The sequence below is a fragment of the Podarcis muralis genome, chromosome 3, assembly GCF_964188315.1.
Source record: "Podarcis muralis chromosome 3, rPodMur119.hap1.1, whole genome shotgun sequence".
In the NCBI taxonomy this organism is placed as follows: domain Eukaryota; kingdom Metazoa; phylum Chordata; class Lepidosauria; order Squamata; family Lacertidae; genus Podarcis; species Podarcis muralis.
The window spans coordinates 46,677,153-46,699,396 of NC_135657.1; the positions used below are offsets into that span (position 1 = coordinate 46,677,153).

Sequence of the window (22,244 nt, forward strand, 5' to 3'; positions counted from 1 at the left end):
TCAGTGGAAGTGTGACCCTGTTCAGAATAGGTAATCCCATGGACACAGAAACCACCCACCCACAGCTCCCCCATTTTACCAGGAATTAGGCTTTACTATTGGTCCCTATCCAGCCCACTACTGCATCCAGGCACCAATCCGGTCCTCACACAGTGCCACCTGATTCAGATGTAATAGGGAAGTAAGAGTTGGGGCTCATCTGTGTACTGATGACATCCTAGTGACTGCTTCTAGAGGTTTCATTGAGATGCTGAAAAGCATTAATGAGAAAATAGTACCCTGTGGTACTAGATACCATAAACACCATGGGGCCAATGACTTCTCTCAGTGCTACCCTCTGGGCTTGACCCTAGATTCTATAATTGCAACCACTAGCCCAATATTATCAACTTTTGAGTGGCACCCACACTGGGATCTCTCTCGCTCATTTGTAGCTCTTCCCATATTTGTATAAGCCCTCCCTTGCGTCAGTCAGAAAGACTGTAAAACTCGAATCCAGAACTCCATGGGTTCAAACTTAAAGACTCTGCATGATCCCAAATCACCAAGTCATTTTGCTGTCAAAGTTCACTGCAATTCATGTCACAGCTAACATGCAAATTAGTTAATCCTGAACTTCATTGTGTTTCTTTTCCCTGCAAGCATAAATAAATCACAAAGCATATGGAATTGCTAGATACATCAGAGCTGAAAGGCATTTCATGCTTAGATGCAAACTGGGCATTGCTATTAGAGAGCACATTAGTTTCTAGTTCCAATCATTACTACATATGATTTCCAGTGATTTATAAGAAATAAATATTCAGACCTCGCTAAAGAGGTAATTTTCTCTGTGCTAAATGTAAGTTCTGTTTGTCAGTTAAACCATATAAAGTAGCATGAGCGGTAATCAAATCAGTTGCATGGGCAGACATTAATAATGTGCACATTTGTTTTAAAATGAAAAGAAATTGGCTTAATCAAAATTGCATTATAATAACATCAAAGCCTGATTTGAAAGTACTGGCAGAGACAAAGCACCTAATGATTTTTAATGAAAGCATTTTTCTAATGCAATATTGGGGACCTAAGTTCAGCAGTGGTAGTCAAGTTTTATTGAAATACTAAATTTATGATTTCTTTTATGAAATGCTATTATATAGGGAAACCTGCCCTCTTTTTGATTTCACTGATTCTGATGTCTTTTTAGTATGGCCATTTCTTTCAAACCACCGTGCTGTGCAATTATAGGCTCTCCATATCCCCTGTTTTGCAAATGCTTTGGGGGGAAAAGACATGGCATCTGTTGTGCCCATCATGACTGCAATATGAGCCCCCTCTCCACCCCTATCGCCAGCTATATTATCCAAACAAATAACTCAGTCCTATGAACATCTGGATGGAATCTGTGGCTGGATCTCCACCCACAGGATGCTCCTGTGGAAGAATGGGAGAAGCTAATTCACTCTGTAGCCTCCTATGCACCCCCTGAAAATCTCTTTGGAGTGTCAGGGAACCCTCTGGAACTGTGTGGGAAGAAACTTGACTGGCAAGGGCCAAAGGCAGAATCAACAAAAGTCACCTTACATACAACCTTCCTCCAGCAGGGAGCTTCCACTGGATCTCAGTTCCTTCATTGAACAGAAGAAGGAGCCTTTCTGTTTGCAGAGGGGCAAATCCCACCAAACCTTGGGATTGCATGGACATGCAAGGGACTGGAAAAGAGGGTGCAGCTACTTTGCTCATCCATGCTGCTTTTAGCCGTCATGTTAAGCTCAGTGGCGGAGCTTCATGCTCCAGCACCGGGGGGCGGAGAGCAGGCAGGGACGGAGCTGGTGCACGTCCTGGGGGCGTGGCACCTCACCAGGATCGCTTTGCCGGGGACGGTGCGCTCCCCCTGCACCCCTCTTCCTCCGCCAGTGGTTAAGCTAAGACAAGGTTTAATTGATGTCACACAATCCATAGGTGTTCAGACCAAAGTTCTTTCCAGTCCATCCAACATCCTGTGATTCAGGTCCTCAACATGCCTCATAACAACAAAAGCACAAGTCTTCTAAAACTGGATCCATACCACACTAAACAGCATCATCAAAAAACAGAAGGGACTTCTCTGCTAACCAGATCACCCTTCCCCAAATACCTTGTGAAAGGAGATCATTTTGACCAGTCTCCTGAAAATCTGAATGGACTTTGGAAGAAAGCTCCATAAAGTTTTTGCCCTTCTGCTTTCCCTTCTCTTCTGCGCCCAAGTCTTCTTCTTCTTGTTGTTCTTTTCAAAACCTTCTTTATATTTTTCAGATAGCTTTACAGCAGCTTTTTCCATGACAAAATGGAAAAGCAAGGCACATATATCAGAGATCTGAAACAGAGCAGTGCTGCATAATGTGTTACAAGCACCAACATTTTTTCACATTTTATAATACATGCAAATGGAAGCACAGGCGCCCTTATGAGCGGCTCCGCAAGTTGGCATGACAGGCTGCCATATTGTACTTCTTCATAATTCACAGAATTGCATTAAAGTGAAAGCACACAAGGCAGGTTGATGCTAATGCCAGGACACACAACAGCAGGGAAATTAAAGAATGATTGGAGTCCCCACATGTTTGCCCTTCAGTATTAAAACAGCTGGGGGAGATTTGGCCTAACTGTCCCCGAGTGGTTTCCCCCAGGATTGTTAAGTGAGAGCTAGAAGTGCTCTTCATCTCAGGCTGTTTCCGTGGGTTTTGCAGTTTTGAAAATTTGCACAGACTTCTTAGTTGGGGGTGGGGTGCCCCTTCCAATGTTATGTTAGCTGGGAGCTGCTGTGTGGGTCCTTTCTGTGTCCTTCCATACCAGTGGGTATCTGACAGCACACAGGAAAAGTGAAGATCACATCTTCTCCTGCTGCCACTTTTGAGGTTTCCAGTATGAATCAACGCTGATCTTCCTATGTATCCAAGATCTTCCAGCATTGCTGGGCTAAGGTTACCAGATTTTTTTTCAATGAATCGGGGTACACTTTTCAACTTCAATGGATTTTGTATGGGGACTGATTTGTAAATCTGGGGACTGTTCCCAGGAAACGGGGACGTCTGGTAACCTTAAGCTGGGCAGCATGGGAAGAACACACAATACAGCAACTCCCAGGGTGCTGAACATAATGTTACAAGAGATACCCACAAAAGTGGGGCGGTGGGATGGTCCTTTGACCACTTCATCCATGGCATCAGTGGTACAAGGCTTGTGGCTCCATATAATTGCTATTATACTGGTTCACATGTAGCATTAAACCGTGTTAAAATAAACTCTGGCTTGACGTGGATGAGTAGCAGGCTTTTGCACACAGTGAATACCAGTGCATTGCTTGTTCACTTTAAACCATTTATTTTAACTACGGTTTAGAATTATGTACGAACCATTGTAGGATTATGTACAAGGCCATTGTAGTGTAATGGCATATACATTTGGATTTTGAAATAAAAAAGAAAATCATAATATACTGCTATCCTCTGATATTTGAGATGCATATCCTAAGTTTTGTACTTTTCATGTTTTGCGATATGAAAATATTTTTGTGATGTACAATATGAAAATTTGCGCTTTGCGTATGAAAGGGTATAATGGCAGCATTAAATATATTTATGTTTTGTCTGCTTTTCTAGGGGCACAACCAGCTGATAACGTATAGCAGGCCTGTGTATTTTTGTATATTGTGTGGCCTTATTTTATTGCTAGATGCAGGATCCCAAAACAAAAGCCCCCCTATTTATACGGTATATGGCTTGAAGATCTTCTCGCCAGGATCATTTCGGGCAGCCAGAGACCATGTGATCGGTGAGTTAAACGTTAATAATGGGCAGTCTGATGCTCTTATTTTGTCACTTCTTTTGCCTCTTTTTATCTCTGGGGTTCAGAATGTGGTAGAGAATAAACCTTTAAACATGGATGGATGTCTTGTGTGTTGTATATGGTCAAGCACTGGTAACCTCTGATCTTTGTAGCACAGGGACAGGGAAATTCAGGCCCCTGTAACTGACTCACAAAAACTTCCTCAAGCCACACCCCTCACTGGTCCTTTGTGTAGAAACATAATATAATTATTATTATTATTATTATTATTATTATTATTATTATTATTATTTATTATTTATACCCCGCCTATCTGGCTGAGTTTCCCCAGCCACTCTGGGCGGCTCCCAATCAGTGTTAAAAACAGTACAGCGTTACATATTAAAAACTTCCCTGAACAGGGCTGCCTCAAGATGTCTTCTGAATGTCAGGTAATTATTTATCTCTTTGACATCTGATGGGAGGGCGTTCCACAGGGCGGGCGCCACTACCGAGAAGGCCCTCTGTCGGGTTCCCTGTAGCCTCACTTCTCGCAATGAGGGAACCGCCAGAAGGCCCTCGGCGCTGGATCTCAGTGTCCGGGCTGAACGATGGGGGTGGAAATGCTCCTTCAGGTATACAGGACCGAGGCCGTTTAGGGCTTTAAAGGTCAGCACCAGCACTTTGAATCGTGCTCGGAAACGTACTGGGAGCCAATATAGGTCTCTCAGAACCGGTGTTATGTGGTCCCGGCGGCCACTCCCAGTCACCAGTCTAGCTGCCGCATTCTGGATTAATTGCAGTTTCCGGGTCACCTTCAAAGGTAGCCCCACGTAGAGCACGTTGCAGTAGTCCAAGCGTGAGATAACTAGAGCATGCACCACTCTGGCAAGACAGTCCGTGGGCAGGTAGGGTCTCAGCCTGCGTACCAGGTGGAGCTGGTAGACAGCTGCCCTGGACACAGAGTTAACCTGCGCCTCCATGGACAGCTGTGAGTCCAAAATGACTCCCAGGCTGCGCACCTGGTCCTTCAGGGGCACAGTTACCCCATTCAAGACCAGGGAATCCCCCACACCAACCCGCTCCCTGTCCCCCAAAAACAGTACTTCTGTCTTGTCAGGATTCAACCTCAATCTGTTAGCCGCCATCCTACTATGCAATGGTAAAAATGACATTTGTTGCCCCACCCACTTTTGCCTCTGGTCTCGCCAATCACTGCCATGTTCTTCTTGGAAGGTTGCCCAGTAGTGAAAGCTGACTTGGGTTGAAAAGGTTCCCCACCCTGATGTAATGGAAGAAGTTATAATAATTTCTGGGGGTGTTTTCAGAGTGTTAGGAATGTTCAGGTGTTGTTTAATGTCTTTATTATGCAGTGCCATGTTTTGTTTTGCTTTTAAAAAAAGAGCCTGAAAAGAGGTGGGACGTCTCTTTAAGATATATTGCTGCTGCTCACCCTCCCCAAGCTGCCCCATGTCTCCTCTCCCCACCTCACCCTGCTGACCTCCTCCAGCTGCTCCAAATGCATGTTTGTGGAGGAGAACATGCAGCTGGAGTCCTGAGAGATGGGGAGAAGCGTGGTGAGAAAATTCCAATAGAAAAGTGGTGAAAGGGTTAAATACCCCTCTGAGATTACTTCTCTGCTCCAAGCTGACCCCTCTGGAAGATGCATTGAAGTAGCTTTTAGGGCTGTAACTTGAAACTTCTCAATCATTGGGGGCAACACTGGAGACCATTCTGTGTTGTCTCCTGCCATTGGAAGTAACATAGGGTAGGTAGCACAAGGGACTGGGCATTCTCTGTCATCGTGCCAAGGTAAGGATGTTGCAACAGAGGTCCACCCAGTTGTATTTCTGCTTACCTTTCAGGGTGCGGTGAAAACACCCAGTGTGCTTTTGGGGTGCATATTTACCAATTTTAACAATACCATGTTTCAGATGCTTTAAACTCCTTGGAGGAAAACTGAGATAGAAATGTGAATAAATAAACATTTACTCTATGTATTTTATAAATTCTAATTTTGTTTTTATTCTCGGGGGTGGATGGGGATTGTTAGCCACTTCAAGATCAAGCATGTTATTATGAAGTAAGAGTTTTTAAAGCTGATAGACAGAGAATCAGAAGTCTTCTCTTTTTTTCTTTTTTTTTCTTTTAGTTCTTATGTTAAAAATGCTTGCCATTTGATGTTGATTTCTGTATGTTTTTTATTTGTTTTTCAATAATAAAAATAGCTTTAAAAATAGAAAAGCTAGGTCCAACAGTGGAAGTACTTCCCATGAGTGATGTGGACATTACGTGGCTGTGTTCTTGCATAGTGTAACTCTATTATGAGTTCTGGATGGTGCTGAAACTGAACCACACTGGTGAACAGATAGCTTTTGTTCTGGATTCCACCCCAGCTGACATAACGAAAACACTGGCCTTAGTCCCTAGACCTGCCAAAGCTTGCTTGGCTCCACAACCTGACCCAGAGGGCTCCGGCAGACCTAGCCCTAAAGAGGAACATTGAGGTTTGGTAACTCCCTGGGTATATCTTGTAAGGTCACCTCCTTGACTTAAAAATAATAATAATTTATTATTTATACCCCACCCATCTGGCTGGGTTTGCCCAACCACTCTGGGTGGCTCCCAGCATAATAATAATAATAATAATAATAATAATAATAATAATAATAATAATAAAGCGATAAAACTTCAAACATTAAAAACTTCCCTAAACATGGCTGCCTTCAGATGTCTTTTATTTTTTTATTTTTTATAAAGATTTTTATTCATGATTTTCAACATACATAAAGAAAAGAAAAGAACAAGAATAAGCACACAATAGAAAAAAGCATACAAGAAAAATAGAAAAAATATAACATCATAGTCAGAATCTTACTTTCATAATTATTCAGACTTCCTCACATCTTCTGTTCCTGCTTTCCAAATTTGAGAAATTCTAGACAGCAATTTATCACCTTATTTCAGATACTTATTTGTATTTTCCAATTATTATGTTTCCCATTTTAAATTAACCTCCCCAAAACTTAAAACCTTGGTTTGAACATAATATTATTCAATAATTAACTTTAACTCAAATTTCACCATACTCTCGCATTCTTTTTAGCTAATTTACTGATGCCACCCTTATTTTTACTCTTTCATCCTCTTAACATTCATACAGTTTACAGTATTTTTGTAGATAGTCCTTGAATTTTTTCCAATCCTCTTCCACTGCTTCTTCTCCCAGGTTGCGGATTCTGCCTGTCATTTCTGCTGGTTCCATATAGTCGCAGTTGCATCTGCCATTCTTCCAGCGTGGGCAAATCTTGTGTTTTCCAATATTTAGCAATCAGTATCCTTGCTGCCGTTGTTGCATACATAAAAAAAGTATAGTCCTTCTTTAGCACCCTTTGGCCGACGATGCCCAAAAGCAAGGCCTCTGGTTTCTTGGGAAAGGTATACTTAAATACCTTTTTCAGTTCATTATATATCATTTCCCAGAAGGCTTTAACCTTGGGGCATGTCCACCAGAGGTGAAAGAACGTTCCTTCAGTCTCCTTACATTTCCAACATTTATTATCAGGCAAATGGTATATTCTTGCGAGCTTGACTGGGGTCATGTACCACCTGTATATCATTTTCATTATATTTTCTTTTAAGGCATTACATGCCGTGAACTTCACACCGGTGGTCCATAACTTTTCCCAGTCAGCGAACACAATATCATACCCAATGTCCTGTGCCCATTTTATCATAGCTGATTTAACCGTTTCATCTTGTGTGTTCCATTTTAGCAGCAAGTTATACATTTTAGATAAGACCTTTGTTTTAGGTTCCAACAATTCTGTTTCTAGCTTCGATTTTTCCACCTGGAATCCTATCTTTTTGTCTGAATTAAAAACCTCTTTAATCTGAGCATAATGTAGCCAATCTCGCACTTTATCTTTTAGTTTTTCCAAACTCTGCAACCTCCAAGAATCTCCATCTTTTTCTAATATTTCCCAATATTTCGGCCATTTGGCCTCCATATTGAGTCTTTTCAGGGCCTTTGCTTCCATTGGTGACAGCCACCTTGGAGTCTTATTATCTAATAGATCTTTATACTTTGTCCAAACATTAAACAGTGCTTTCCTAACAATATGGTTCTTGAAAGCCTTATGACTTTTAACCTTGTCGTACCACAGATATGCATGCCATCCAAAAGCGTTATTAAAACCTTCCAGATCTAAAACATCAGTGTTCTCAAGAAGTAGCCAATCTTTCAGCCAGCAGAACGCTGCTGCTTCATAATACAACCTTAAGTCCGGCAGGGCAAACCCCCCTCTTTCTTTAGCATCAGTTAAAATCTTAAACTTAATTCTGGGCTTTTTGCCCTGCCAGACAAATTTCGAAATATCTCTCTGCCACCTCTTGAAGCACTCCATTTTATCCATAATTTGTAGGGTCTGAAACAGGAACAGCATTTTTGGCAATACATTCATCTTTATAACAGCAATTTGGCCCAACAAGGAAAGTTTCAGTCTAGACCAACTTTCTAAGTCCCTTTTAATTTCTGACCAGCATTTCTCATAGTTGTCTTTAAACAAACTCAGATTCTTAGCTGTAATATTTACCCCTAGGTATTTCACTCTTTTAACCACATTTAGACCTGTTTCTTTCTGAAACCTTTCTGATTCTAATGACGTCAAATTTTTTTCCAATACCTTGGTTTTCTGCTTGTTTAATTTAAACCCTGCCACCCAACCAAACTCATAAATCAGTTGTAATACTCTTTTCGTACTAGATTCTGGCTCCTGTAATGTCAGAACTAGGTCATCTGCAAAAGCTTTAAGTTTGTACTGTTTGGCTCCGACCTGAATTCCTTCCACCAACTGGTCCCCTCGGATCATGTTCAAAAGCACCTCCAGGACCGAAATAAACAGCAAGGGGGAAATAGGGCAACCTTGTCGTGTTCCTTTCTCAATTTTAAACTCTTCTGTCACCACATTGTTAACTATCAGTTTAGCCTTTTGTTCTGAGTAAATAGCTTCTATACCATTTTCAAACCCCCGTCCCACTCCCATCCCTTCCAAATTTTTCTTCATAAACCTCCATGAAATATTGTCAAAGGCCTTCTCCGCGTCTATGAATATTAACACTGCTTTTGTATTAATGTTTGTTTGCAAAAGTTCCAAAATATCTATAATATTCCTTGTGTTGGTAAACATTTGTCTACCTGGGAGGAAGCCTGCCTGGTCCTTGTGAATCACTTCATTTAACACCTTTTTAAATCTACTTGCTAAAATGTCTGCAAAGATTTTGTAATCCACATTTAGGAGTGAAATGGGACGGTAGTTCTTTAGCTGTGTCTTTTCAGTCTCTGACTTAGGTATCAATGTGATGAAAGCTTCTTTCCACGATTCCGGTGCTCTCTTCCCCTCCATGATTTCATTACAAACCTCCAATAAAGGGTGTATCAAATAGTCTTTCAATGTCTTATAGTATTTGGAGGTAAGGCCATCTGGCCCTGGAGATTTGCCCAATTGCAGATGTCTTTTAAAAGTAAGATAGTTGCTTATTTCCTTGACATCTGATGGGAGGGCGTTCCACAGGGCGGGCGCCACTACCAAGAAGGCCCTCTGCCTAGTTCCCTGTAACCTCACTTCTCGCAGTGAGGGAACCACCTCAGCATTGGACCTCAGTGTCTGGGCTGAACGATGGGGTTGGAGGTGCTCCTTCAGGTATACTGGAGGTATACTGACTTCCTGCAGATATACTGACTTCCTGCGGCCACTGATGAGATTCCTACAGCAACAGAGGAAATCCACCAGTGAATGATAAGGCCTTTCTGTGATAAGCACTGGCACATATATCTTACAGTTCTGACACGCCAGTTTTACAGTTCTCTTGTTCTAGTCTCTCACAATGAAATGGCTTGTCTGCCAAACAATCTCTCTCTCTCTCTCTCTCTCTCTCTCTCTCTCTCTCAACATTTGGCCTCTTCCTCATTAATGGTCACTTATATTATGCTTTTGGGGCATAATATAATTTTATTCTCTCCTCCCACCCTATTTTAATGATGGATTTAATTTCCCATCTTAATAAGTGTGTAATTGGGCAAATGGTCCCCTTATTACTGAAGAATGGGCCTTTTGACTCCAGCAGATGTGTTTTCGTTATTTCCTATAGTTGCTTGGTAACCTGTTGATTCGGCCTGCTCATCAGTTAGCACTTAGGGTTGGAAGAATTTAATAAATAAGAGATAAGGAGTTTGGCTGGTGCATTGGCTGATGGCATCAAAAAGCCCGTGAAGCCCTAGTGCCAAGCTAGTCTTCTTGTGCCATTCTCCAAAAGGACCTCTCCAAACTCAGTGAATGGACAGTAAAATGGCAAATACAATTAAACGTAGGCAAGTGTCAGGTGATGCATGTTGGGTCAAAAAATAATCATCTTTATTTCACATATATGCTTATGGGATCTAAACTGGAGGTGACAGACCAGGAATGAGACATTGGGATCATAGTTAGCTACCTTGACGAAGTTGTCATTGTCAACCCAGTTTGCGGTAGCCGTACCAAAGGCAAATTCCATGCTAGGGATCATTCGGAAAGGAATTGAAAACACATCATTATGCCATTATACAAATCTTTGGTGCAGCCAGATTTGGAATATTGTGGTAAGTTCTTGTCAGCTCACCTCAAAAAGTATATTGCAAAGTTGGAACAGGTTCAGAAAAGGGCAACCAAAATGATGAAAGCCCTAAACGGCATTGGAGCGTCTCCACCCACATCGTTCTGCCCGGACACTGAGGTCCAGTGCTGAGGGCCTTCTGGCTGTTCCCTCACTGTGAGAAGCGACATTACAGGGAACCAGGCAGAGGGCCTTCTCGGTAGTGGCACCCACCCTGTGGAACGCCCTCCCACCGGATGTCAAAGAGAAAAACAACTACCAGACGTTTAGAAGACATCTGAAGGCAGCCCTGTTTAGGGAAGCTTTTAATGTTTGATGGACTATTGTATTTTAATATTTTGTTGGAAGCCGCCCAGAGTGGCTGGAGAAACCCAGCCAGATGGGCAGGGTATAAATAATAAATTATGAGGATGAGGATGATGATGATGAAAGGGATGGAGTGGCTCCCCTATGAGGAAAGGTTGCAATGTTTGGGACTTTTTGGTTTAAAGAAAAGGTGACTAAGAGGCAACATGATGGACGTTTTTAAAATTACGCAAACCTGGAGAAAGTGGATTGTGATCTCCCACCCCATAACACTGTGGACATCAAATGTGGACATCAAATGAAGCTGAACGTTGGAAAGTTCAGGACAGATAAAATAAAGTGCTTCTTCACACAACACATAGTCAAACTATGGAACTCGTTGCCATGGGAAGTGGTGATGGCCACCAACTTGGATAGCTTTTGAAAGAGGATTAGACAAATTTATGGAGGGAGAGGGCTGTTGAGGGTCACTAGCCACGATGACCGTCCTCTCCCTCAACGGTTGGAGACAGCAGTTCTTCTGAATTCCAGTAACTGGAAGCTCTTGTGCTTGAATCCTGATTACTGATTTCGCACAGGCATCTGGCCACTGTGAGAACAGGTTGCTGGACTAGATGGGTCAATGGCCTGATCCAGCAGGCTCTTCTTATGTTCTTACATACAAATATATACTCATAATAGAGCTCATATACCTGCTCAATAGCTACTCAAGAGAGGAGTGCAAATGAATGCCAGCATAAGCACATGATTCATCAAGCAGGTTTATCTCACCACCACGTTTATTTTAATTTTATGCTAGACAACTTGATATCTTCTTTTGTTTTCTGTTGGAAAGGTGCACGTCATTAGAATCCCTTAGGGACGTCATATTACAAATCGTTGTTAACTGCCTAGAATAAGAAAACCTTCCTTTCTCCCACTCTGCCTTAATTCTCTCAACGCTAGTGGGCCTTCCTGGGCCAATGTTTACAAAGCTGGATGCCTTCACTGTGCTTGCCCAGTACTGAGCCATGCAAGAACTGGCACCTTGTAAGAAAGGAGTCAAGTAACAGTGTGCCAGGTGCTGTATAGTAAGATGCGAAAGTTCGCACAAACTGACTTTTGCTCCCCCGGCCCATTTATTTTCATTTTCATGGCAGATTAGAATAAAAAATGTAGCCTGCCCAGTCTGCTTAAGTAACACATGGTTTATTCACAGGGGAAATTGCCAGAAATAACAAAGTGTCCCCCTGCCCCACCATAAGATGCAGAACAAACAGTCTGTGTGCAATTTGAGACCCAATTTTCTACAGCCTCCCTACGGCCCTGTTAACATAGCTGTCTGATTGCTTTTTTCTTGAACTGGAACTATGACCCGACAAGAGGCGCCTCCCCCTCCTTTTTCCCATGGATTTCAGATCAGATTTTTGTTGGATTTCTCATGATACAGCTCCAGCGTAACTGACTTTGCAGCAGTTAACATGCTGTCTTGACACAATATGCTCCCTTCTGCCTGCTACATATTTGAAATTGGAAATGAGATAAGCGATTTCCCTCTGGCTTGTGTCAGATCAGCTCATAAACCAACCAAGATGCTTCTCCAAATATCTGAACCCTCAACCCCCTCCCTCTTTTCTTCAACTGGTGTTCTGGGAGCAGCAAGGCGAGGAAATGGAGGGAGGTCTTCCCACTTCTGGTGTGCTCCACCCCATAAGGCCTTTCAATAGCTCATGGGAAGGATAGTTTTCTCAATGTATGCTGGCATTGCAGTCACATATGCACCTCACATTTGCACTAATTGGTCATCAGCTCTGTATCTAGTCCTATATCCATAGGCCAACCACTCCTGAACAAGTTGTCCCTCTTATATGTCTACCTAAACATCTAATCATTTCGTTGCATCTTGACACTAAAAAGCTTCTACTCTTCGAGCTCTGTACTAGTCCACTAGGATGTTGACCCCATAGTGTAGGGAATAAGATCAAGGCAGTCTCCAGAGTTCACGAGGGTGTAATCGTTCCTTCACCAAATTGTATTTTCATTTAGACCACAGATCAAGCAATTATTACAGTGTCACATAACGATATTCAGTACATTTATATTATAGCCTTTTCATGTGGCAACTCAATAAGATAATAATAACAGCAGCAACAAAGGAGGAATGTGTAGGTAACAGCTTCGGTGGAGTCCCAACAGTTTCCCCAAATCCCTTTCTTGATTTTGTACTCTTATGACATATTTTTTTCCCCAGGTGCAGGCAATAATCTAATTTTCTGCCTCTCTGCATGTTTAATTTCAGGATTTTTATTTTGCTTTCCTGCCATTTCCCTTCTTGGCCTTTTCCCACAAATCAACACTTTCTGCATATATCTCCTGGAACAAATTGATATGCTGCTGTTTGGAGGTTCTGGTAAGTAACTTATATTGTGTAGATAATGCCTGCATGCAACAACTCTCTCTCTTCATGATCATCAACATGGATAAATATGGCGACCAGAAAACCTTTGGTGTTGCTTCTTTGGTAGCAATGCTGGCTGCAGCCATCCATCCATCCATCCATCCATCCATCCATGGAAGGGCTTGGGACACCGGGGTCTGATGGCTCTTCCCTGTGTCTGTGTCCCATTGAGCAACCAGTCAGGTGCACTAAATGCACCTAGTTCCAGCCTACAGCAGCTTTAGTGAGTTTCTGGGAGGTCGGGGAGAAGTGATGTTAAACAGGGCCCTTTTCCTCAATCACGGTTCTTCCTCTAGCCCAGCCTTTCTCAACCTGTGGGTCCCCAGATGTTGTTGAACTACAACTCACATCACCCCTAGCTAGCAAGGCCAGAGCTCAGGGATGATGGGAGTTGTAGTCCAACAACATCTGGGGACCCACAGGTTGAGAACCACTGCCCAGCCTCTCCATGCCTCTCCTCTTCAGCTGTTTTACTATCCCATCACAGGTCTCGCTTTTGTGGGCAGGCACTGTGGTCTGCCCACAGCCATGTCCTCTTCGGCAATCACTTTGATATGTGTTGAATTAGTAATGCTTCAGGTTGTCATTTTGGTCTCTCCAGGTCCAATAACTTGTTCGATTTCTTGACTTGGGCAAAACCCTTGTCATAAATTGGCAGGATTCTGTCAAAGAATCAGAGAATTGTAGAGTTGGAAGGGACCCTGAGGATCATCTGGTCCGACCCTCTGCAATGCAAAAATATGCAGCTGTCCAATGTGGGAATTGAACTTGCAACCTTGGCATTATCAGCGCCACGCTCTAACCAACCGAGCTATCCATGACATATTTTAATGTGCACCATAACAGCTATATCCAGAGAGGAAGCAGTGCATTTTGATTTTTGTGTTTCAGCTGCTGCCGGGATGATCTCTTCGCTGTACAGTATTTCTCGGAGCTTCATAGTTGTGATTGTCCTGTACGCATTCTGTTTCAATGCAGTAAAGGTAAGAAGGGGAGTGATTCTGGTGGCAAAGCAAGGCAGCTGCTACTGTGGTTCCAGTCTCAGTTTCTCTGTTTTCTTCTGTCTACAGACCTGTATAGATAATGCTCAGATTTGCAATATTTTCCCTCCTTGCAAAAAAAGGGGGAAAGTTTGTGAAACTTGGTGTATTGTGCATATATGCTTCAATAAGGAGACCCTGCCTCATAACTTATGTTTGTGGAACATAAATGTGGAAGGAAGGCCACTGTGCAAGTGGAGCATCTCTTGTGAAAACTGAAAAAGGAGAATTTAAAGTGGAAGGAGCTGGGAAATATTGTATGCGATTATGGAGGAGAGAACGAAAATCTTAATGCTAACACATTAATCAGTTGCTTTGTATAGTTTTGTGCTTTCCGAGGGTTAACTGAACTTCCAAATCGCCTTTGGTAAATAGCGTTAAGGACAATCCTTTTAAACATGTTCCGCCATTTGCACATCTTTTCACAGCACAATCAACTAAATTACAGCAGGCAGGTGGCTTTGTAGATAAGCAATCTTGCCCATAGGCTCGACTTCATACTGCTTTGAAATGTGCTCATAATGCTACCCTGAAGTTGGAGTGTGCTGCAAAAGATTTACAAGATATCTCCTTCAAATTACACGTATTAACTGCAGACTTTCTGTTCACACAGGAAAATTATGCCTCATTTGAATTTTTATGACTCTGTTCTTTTTGAAGATACTCCTAAAGCAGAAAAATTAGGCATGCAAAAATGATACTACTTATTTCACCTTCTAACCTTAGTCCACTCTGGATTTGGAATTTTCATACCTCTTTATGGTGTGTGAAGTGAAGGCCTACGTGAGCCTGATTTCCTTTCTAAAAATGACTTTCATTTCCATTTCAGGGCATTCTTGTAGTGGAGTGGTGCACGCTCCAAATTCAGTAGAAAGGGCACTCAGATCTCATAGTGCTTTCCCTCCTGCTTTGCTTGTGGTCTGCATAGATAGAATATAATAAGAAATACACACACAAACACTTTCTCCACACAGAGATTGCTTGTCCTATTGATCAGTGCAAGTGGTCATAGAGAATTGAAAAATGATAAATAAGAAGGAAACATTTTGGATGTGTTTTAATTGTTGTAACTCACCTTGGGAAACTTTGGGTAAAGGGCAGGAGATAAATTGTAATAATAGCAAACAAATAGACAAAATAAATAATAAATGAACCGAGCAGATGTGGAACAGAAGGATTAATATATATTTGGGCACGTGCGCACACACTCACATCCCTTGTCATATAGAATTTTGCTGCTTGTGAAATGTAAAACTCAATGTGTTTAAAGCACACAAAACACAATTTCCTGCAGTTCCCAGGATTATTGGGGAGGGGGATGTGCTTTAAATGTGTGGCATGCATGCAACTTAGGTGACTGCAACCTCAATACAATTCAACATCACATCCTCTCCAGTGTGGTGTAGTGATTAAGAGTGGTGGACTTGCAATCTGGTGAACCGGGTTTGCGTCTCCGCTCCTCCACATGCAGCTGCTGGGTGACCTTGGGCCAGTCACACTTCTCTGAACGCTCTCAGCCCCACTCACTTCACAGAGTGTTTGTTGTGGGGGAGGAAGGGAAAGGAGAATGTTAGCCGCTTTGAGACTCCTTAGGGTAGGAATAAAGCGGGATATCAAATCCAAACTCTTCTTCTTCTCTCTTGTCAATTATTTGAAACGCCTTCTTTATAATGGCCACCTCTTTCAGTGTGTGTATTGAAATGGGATTGGTTGAAGCTGGAACCTTCCTCATGCAGCGTGTCTTCTCTGTCACTGTTCGGTGGCCAGCCCCTGAGTTTGCATTTCCCTCGGAAGCTCTGAAAGACTTTTCAGACAACTGCCTGGCTTCAGAAGGCAGTGACTTGCATCAAAGTTGTCAGATGGGAGTTGTGCTGTCTGTGAAGGAATAAGTAGTAAGGTGGAGACTCAAACCTGCCTACCCCCTGAATCCAAAGGAAGGCCTAGCTACCACCTTCGTTGCAGGATCTACCAGGAGATGACCAGCACTGTCCATCAACTACCTAATAGGACCCCATTCCAGTTTTAACTTGGGCTGTTCCTTAGCCTTTGACTCTCTCAAAATTAGCCCCCCAAATCAAGGGGAAGTAGGCATATTTGTGGCATGATCCAACATAGAGTTAAGATGATACCCCATGAAGTCACTGATACCATTCAAATAATTCCCCTGTATCCTCCTGGTTATGGTTTTTCCTAGTTAATAAATGTTTATTATTCATGCCCAGCCACTTATTTTACAGTAAGTCTACACTGGAAACTGATTTGCTATCCCTGCTTTTAGGCACGCTTAGTGGCAGTATATGTACCGGTGTACATTCTGTGCATATGTTCTCAGGCGCATTGAAGTACAAAATTGATTTACAGGCTCCTGTAGCTAATTAATGTTCAAGGCTTTCTTAACAGGTGAAATCGGAATATTTAAATTCTCTCACACCCATTGATTATATTAATGAGGCATGAAGTGCTTTGTGAGGCCCACTTTTTAGTACCAGTAACTTAATCCACACACCCATAACTTTGACTAATTTGTCTTAATTAACATTGCTGAGTGGCAGACTCTACAATGTAAAGGTAATCTTCAAACAGCTAGAATTCTCAGTAGATTTTTAAAACATGACTTGATATCCACAGAAGCACGTTTAAAAGAAATCCACGATTCCATTACATTCTGTTCATAGAGTCGAGAGAAAAACATGATCTGTATTTACAAATACTTCAGAATATGTGAGGCAGTTTTGGAGACAGGCTGCAAATTGATAAAAGTTCTTTAAATTAGAAAACTTTGGAGTCTTTCCTACAGCTATTCGAAAGATGAAATAGCTTTCAAGTTTGACTATCTATTATGAGTGATATGATGCTCACAAATGTCAAAATGAATACGATTGTGATATTTCTTCATGGTTTTCCTTAGCAACTTGGTTTTGAATATGTACTGAGTCTTACCTTATTATTTTATTTATATATTAAACTTATATAACCCACCCTTCCTCCCAAAGGGACCTTGCTGTCAGTCACACAAGTGATAAAACAATAAAATAACTTCTAAAAGCACCTTAAATTTATGAAACTATTATTAGAGTGGCAACAGAGAAGCGTCTGGACCTCAAAGCAGAAGGAGAAAGATAGGCATTGCTTGCCTATACAACGATGGACCACAGAATGCTGGCATAATTAGGCCCAATTTTACTAGATGTGCAAGCAATGGCCATAGTGTGAAATGCCACCAAGGGAGGCTGCTCCCTTCAGCTTTCAGTGGGTGTGAGGCAGCTCCCTATACAGTTTCCGCCAATTTCTTTCATTTCTAGCTTTGCAATGGAGACATCGAAATTGTCCACAATATGGCGGGAGCTATATAACACCTGTGGTTTGCCACGCGAAGCTGCTTCTGTGTGGTTTGCATTGTTGTTTTACAGAACCCATAAGGCAGCAGTTGTCTATATTAAGCAAGTGATGGAAGACACAGCTGTTTTATCGACTATTTTGTGTTTTAAGACTACTCCATGTCATTGTGCTGGAAGGGAAATGAGATGGATTCATTATAAAGTATTCATTGTTCCTCTGGGTCCGCAGGTTTGTAGGAAGGAGATTGGTGGTCGGTCAGCATGGTGGGCGGGTAGAATCAGCTGACTTCATGTGGTTTTCCTTTTTTCTTTTGCTGCTAACTGCTGATTTGAAAAGCTATTGTGGTTTATATAAGGATGCTATTGTGGTTTATATAATTATGCAGTGTGTCGGAAACATCACAGCTTCTCCCAGATTAGAATTAACAGTGTAATTCTTCTAATATGTGGTGTTACAGTTGAATTTAAGGACATTTCCCCACCCCCATTTACTTCTGCAGGAGCCGTGGGACGCTCAACACATTCCTGCACTGTTCTCTGCTTTCTGTGGCCTTTTGGTTGCCCTTTCATACCATCTCAGTAGGCAAAGTAGCGACCCGTCTGTTTTAATGTAAGTCATCAGCAAATCCTTCTATAGATCTTTGTCACTGTGGCTTATACTGATGCTCCTGTAAAATTAACAGAAATGGAATGATGTGGCTTTGATCTGTGTGGTGAGCATACCTGTGGGAGGAAAACCATCAGGAAAACCAGAAGCGAGAGGGTTCCTTGAGGTTAGAAACCATTGTGCTTGATTGATTTTTGGTTAGACGCAGAAAGTCAATTCTTACATTTTTATGAGGGGGGGAAATAGCAGGCTTCTTTCTTTAGGAGGACTTTAGGAATCTGTCTAGATGTGCTAGATCCTGGGCTGTCTAGATCCTGGGTTGGGACATTACGAGTGCAGCTATATGACGTGTGACTTGACAAACGGTGTCTTGATTCGCTGATCACAGTGATGCACTGGGAAGCCCAAATCTGCTCAGATTTTGCACAAGAATGGAATAAACACCCATTATAGCTCTTTAAAATTCCCCCAAAAGTACAAACATGTTTCCCCTTGTTGAAAATGTACCCACTTTTCATTCATGCTTATTTACAAAAAAAAAAAAAAAAAGCTCCTGCATTTTACTTTAAGTGAGGAGTTTTGTGTCCTTGAAATCTTTGCTTGCTTGCCTTGTACAGTATCTAATCTCCTCTAATACCTTTAATCACATCTCTGCAGTTCGAACTGCTCTTAAATATCTTGTTTGAGATTAAAACACTTATTTCTGATATTTAAAAAGCATCAAATATTCATGGACTAACCACGATTAAAGTGCATAATCCTCTTCCCTCCCCCAAATTACTTTGAACTAAATTAAAGGGTATTCAAGGGATTGCAAATGTTCAGATGAGATGCAGTGCCATAAAGATGAAAAAGAAGTTGGAACACAAAACTAAATTTGAAATTAGCATTCCCGCCCCCCATTGATACAGCAGTTCTTAACCTCTTAATTATGACTGGTTGAAAGAAGAGAAACACTAACATTAAGTATAATTTTGCAAAACCCTTAAATCAGTTCTCAAATTGTTTTCAGGTTATTTTCTCTAGTGCATGTAAAAAATAATAATTAAAAATGTAGGTGCTAAGGATGTGGTGGCAAACTCACACCTTGAAAATGATACTGATTTGCCTCTTATGTTGTGCTTATTTAACTCCCTTTTGCTCAATCTCCACACAGCCAATTAACCATTGCACAAGGGAGAGAGTGGGGATGAAACCGTTGGTCCTGACTGCACAGACCCCATCTCTGCATCCCACCATGTGTCATGGCCTGGATGCTTGCATGGAGAGTCTGCTGTACCTGAATAGGCTCCCGAGACAATGCAGAACCCTGATCTTCCAGGTTTCTTATTTCATGGGGAACCTCAGAGTGGAAGGTCTGCCTCTCCCCATATAAACCATCCCAGACTCTGTGGTCATCATCTGAGACCCTTCTTTGTGTTCCTCTCCATGTGGGATCTGGAGGGTGGCAACACAAGAAAGGGCCTTTTCTGTAGTGGCTCCTCATTTGTGGAAGGTTCTCCCCAGGGTGGTTCTCCTGGAACCTTCATTATATATTTTTAGGCAACAGCTGAAAGCATTCCTCTTCAACCAGGCCTTTGGCTGATTAATACCTTTTAAATGTATCTTTGGGAAAGGGGGGGTATTGCTTTGTTGTTATTGTTTAATTATTTACTTGTGTTCTTACCTTGTATTTTATTCTGTGATCTGCCCTGAGATCTTGTGATGAGGGGTGGTATCTAAATTTAATAAATATAAATAAATACAACCTCCTTGTGGGTACCATAGTTGACTTTCCGTCCCTGACACACAGAGGGCTGCAGGAACAGTGACACGAGACACATGGGAAGCCAATGGCTGCATCTCTGCTCTCCCCCTTATATGATGGTAATCCCAGTTGGGCGGGCAGGGAGAAAATAGCTATACTTGTACCCAGACCAGTCCTGTAGTGTTGGCCTGTTAGTCATGAGCAGTCACTTTCAGCCAGATCCTGAAATACCTCCATGTGATGGTCTGCTGAGTGGTGATGATCTTCTGTCATGGGTCCATATAGCACATCAGAGACTGGGTGGGGCTCACATATTTTGTAGTAGCTTCCCCTTGTTTTACCCAGACGAGTTAGAAAACATAGCCACTAATGCCTAGTTTGCCCTATAAATAGCTCATTTACAAGCTGTTATATGAAAATGTCCTAAACGAGGGGGTTTTTGTGTGTTTTTTTAAACCAGGTCTCTTATTCAATGTAAATATTTCCCTCACTTTCTGCATCAACATTTGGAAGATTCACAAACTGATCCACTACCCGAGAAGATGAGAGAGTCAGTGGTAGGTTTTGTTTCTTTGTTTTCACGGGGAGCCCATGCAAAGGCGTCATCTGAAATCCCACAACCATGCTGTGATATTATTTCACACACAAAGTGTCAAGATGTCTGGTCAAATTATTTAAATCTCTAGCAGAGAAGCAAGTCTGGGGTAGAGCTGCGAATTGCTTCAGATGAATGACAGTGGAAGGAAGAAAGGCTTTAGGGACGACAAGGCTGCTTTCCTCGCTCTTAACTTTTCCTCCTTTGGCAATTAGGCGGAAGTCGCTGGGATTCTTCAGCGCTGAGGGTGTTGCAAAATTGCATCTTGTGTGAATGGAAATCATTATGTCTTCCATGAGAAAATTAACAGGAGTTGCATATGACACTCGTGGTTAAAACAGGCATTATCCGGGGTGTTTATTAGAAACAGAACCTTAAAGCAGTCATGTTGGGTCTCTGATTTTGCTCAGAACAGCAGTGAAGGCTGAAAGGCATTTAGCTTTCCCTTCCTGTGCCACTTCTCCAATTTAAATGTACTCCTCCAGAACTGTTAGCTCATTATGGAAAAAGCACATGCACAATGTCGGTCCCTGTACCTGTATTGGAGAAATACCATAGATAGCTAGTGATAGAGAGGCTTGCATGCAGAAGGTCCCAGGCAGCACTGGGGAATACCCCTATCTGAAACCCTGAAGAGCCTCTAGCATTCATTGCAGATGAGGGGGTAGAAATAGTGCAAGGCCCGAAATCACAAGAGAATCCTTCATGAGTAGAGAAAGCCCCCATACCTTTGCTCTCAAATGTTGTTGTTGTTTAGTCGTTTAGTCGTGTCCGACTCTTCGTGACCCCATGAACCAGAGCACACCAGGCACTCCTGTCTTCCACTGCCTCCCGCAGTTTGGTCAAACTCATGTTTGTAGCTTCGAGAACACTGTCCAACCATCTCGTCCTCTGTCGCCCCCTTCTCCTTGTGCCCTCCATCTTTCCCAACATCAGTGTCTTCTCCAGGGAGTCTTCTCTTCTCATGAGGTGGCCAAAGTATTGGAGCCTCAGCTTCACGATCTGTCCTTCCAGTGAGCACTCAGGGCTGATTTCCTTAAGAATGGATGCGTTTGATCTTCTTGCAGTCCATGGGACTCTCAAGAGTCTCCTCCAGCACCATAATTCAAAAGCATCAATTCTTTGGCGATCAGCCTTCTTTATGGTCCAGCTCTCACTTCCATACATCACTACTGGGAAAACCAGAATGCTATTAAGGCACCAGGTGAGGCATTGGAGGGGATGGGGTTTGGCAGCATGCCATTGCCCTCCTTGTGTGCGTGACATGTGAGGAGGACAAATTCCTGTGTGCTCTGTATGTGTGCATGGAAAGTCATGTCCAACACTGGTGTTTGGCCCCTGGAAAGTTGGCTAGGAGGGTGTAGCACACTTAGGCCCCAAAATAAAAAGGTTCCCTACTCCTACAGTAGTTCGTTCTAGGCTAGAGGGACCAATTTGCTAGTCTGGCACAGAGTCCGATATTCTTACCTATATTTTTCCACACTAAGATTAGTGGGGAGGATTTTAGATGGAGAAAACAGGTGTGTCAACAGGTTAAACAGTCGCTTCCCTCCACTGCTGTATTAATAAAAATTGCAGGCGCCTGAGGATACTTTGCATCCCCTGCTTTGTTTCTTTTTAACTTCAATCATAGACCCCCCACGTCACACCCTTCAACTCACTCGGCGAATGCTGCTACACGCCAACCCAATCGCCACAAGCACTGCGAGATTCCAGGGATTGTAGGTGTGCCTT

At 42.4% G+C, this 22,244-nt stretch overlaps 1 protein-coding gene across 4 annotated transcripts in view; it reads left to right on the forward strand.

Annotated features, from left to right (window-relative positions):
• PCNX2 (pecanex 2) overlaps positions 1 to 22,244 on the forward strand; it is a 110,764-nt gene that overhangs the window by 25,411 nt on the left and 63,109 nt on the right. For all 4 annotated transcript variants that reach the window (XR_013392194.1, XM_028724040.2, XM_077925789.1 and 1 more), the window contains exons 13-17: positions 3,624 to 3,795; positions 13,025 to 13,135; positions 14,075 to 14,166; positions 18,062 to 18,171; positions 20,376 to 20,472. Coding sequence is in view for 3 of the 4 variants with exons in the window: in XM_028724040.2 (XP_028579873.2) it covers positions 3,624 to 3,795; positions 13,025 to 13,135; positions 14,075 to 14,166; positions 18,062 to 18,171; positions 20,376 to 20,472 (582 nt within the window). In the remaining variant the exon portion in view is untranslated. The remainder of the gene's footprint in view (positions 1 to 3,623; positions 3,796 to 13,024; positions 13,136 to 14,074; positions 14,167 to 18,061; positions 18,172 to 20,375; positions 20,473 to 22,244) is intronic.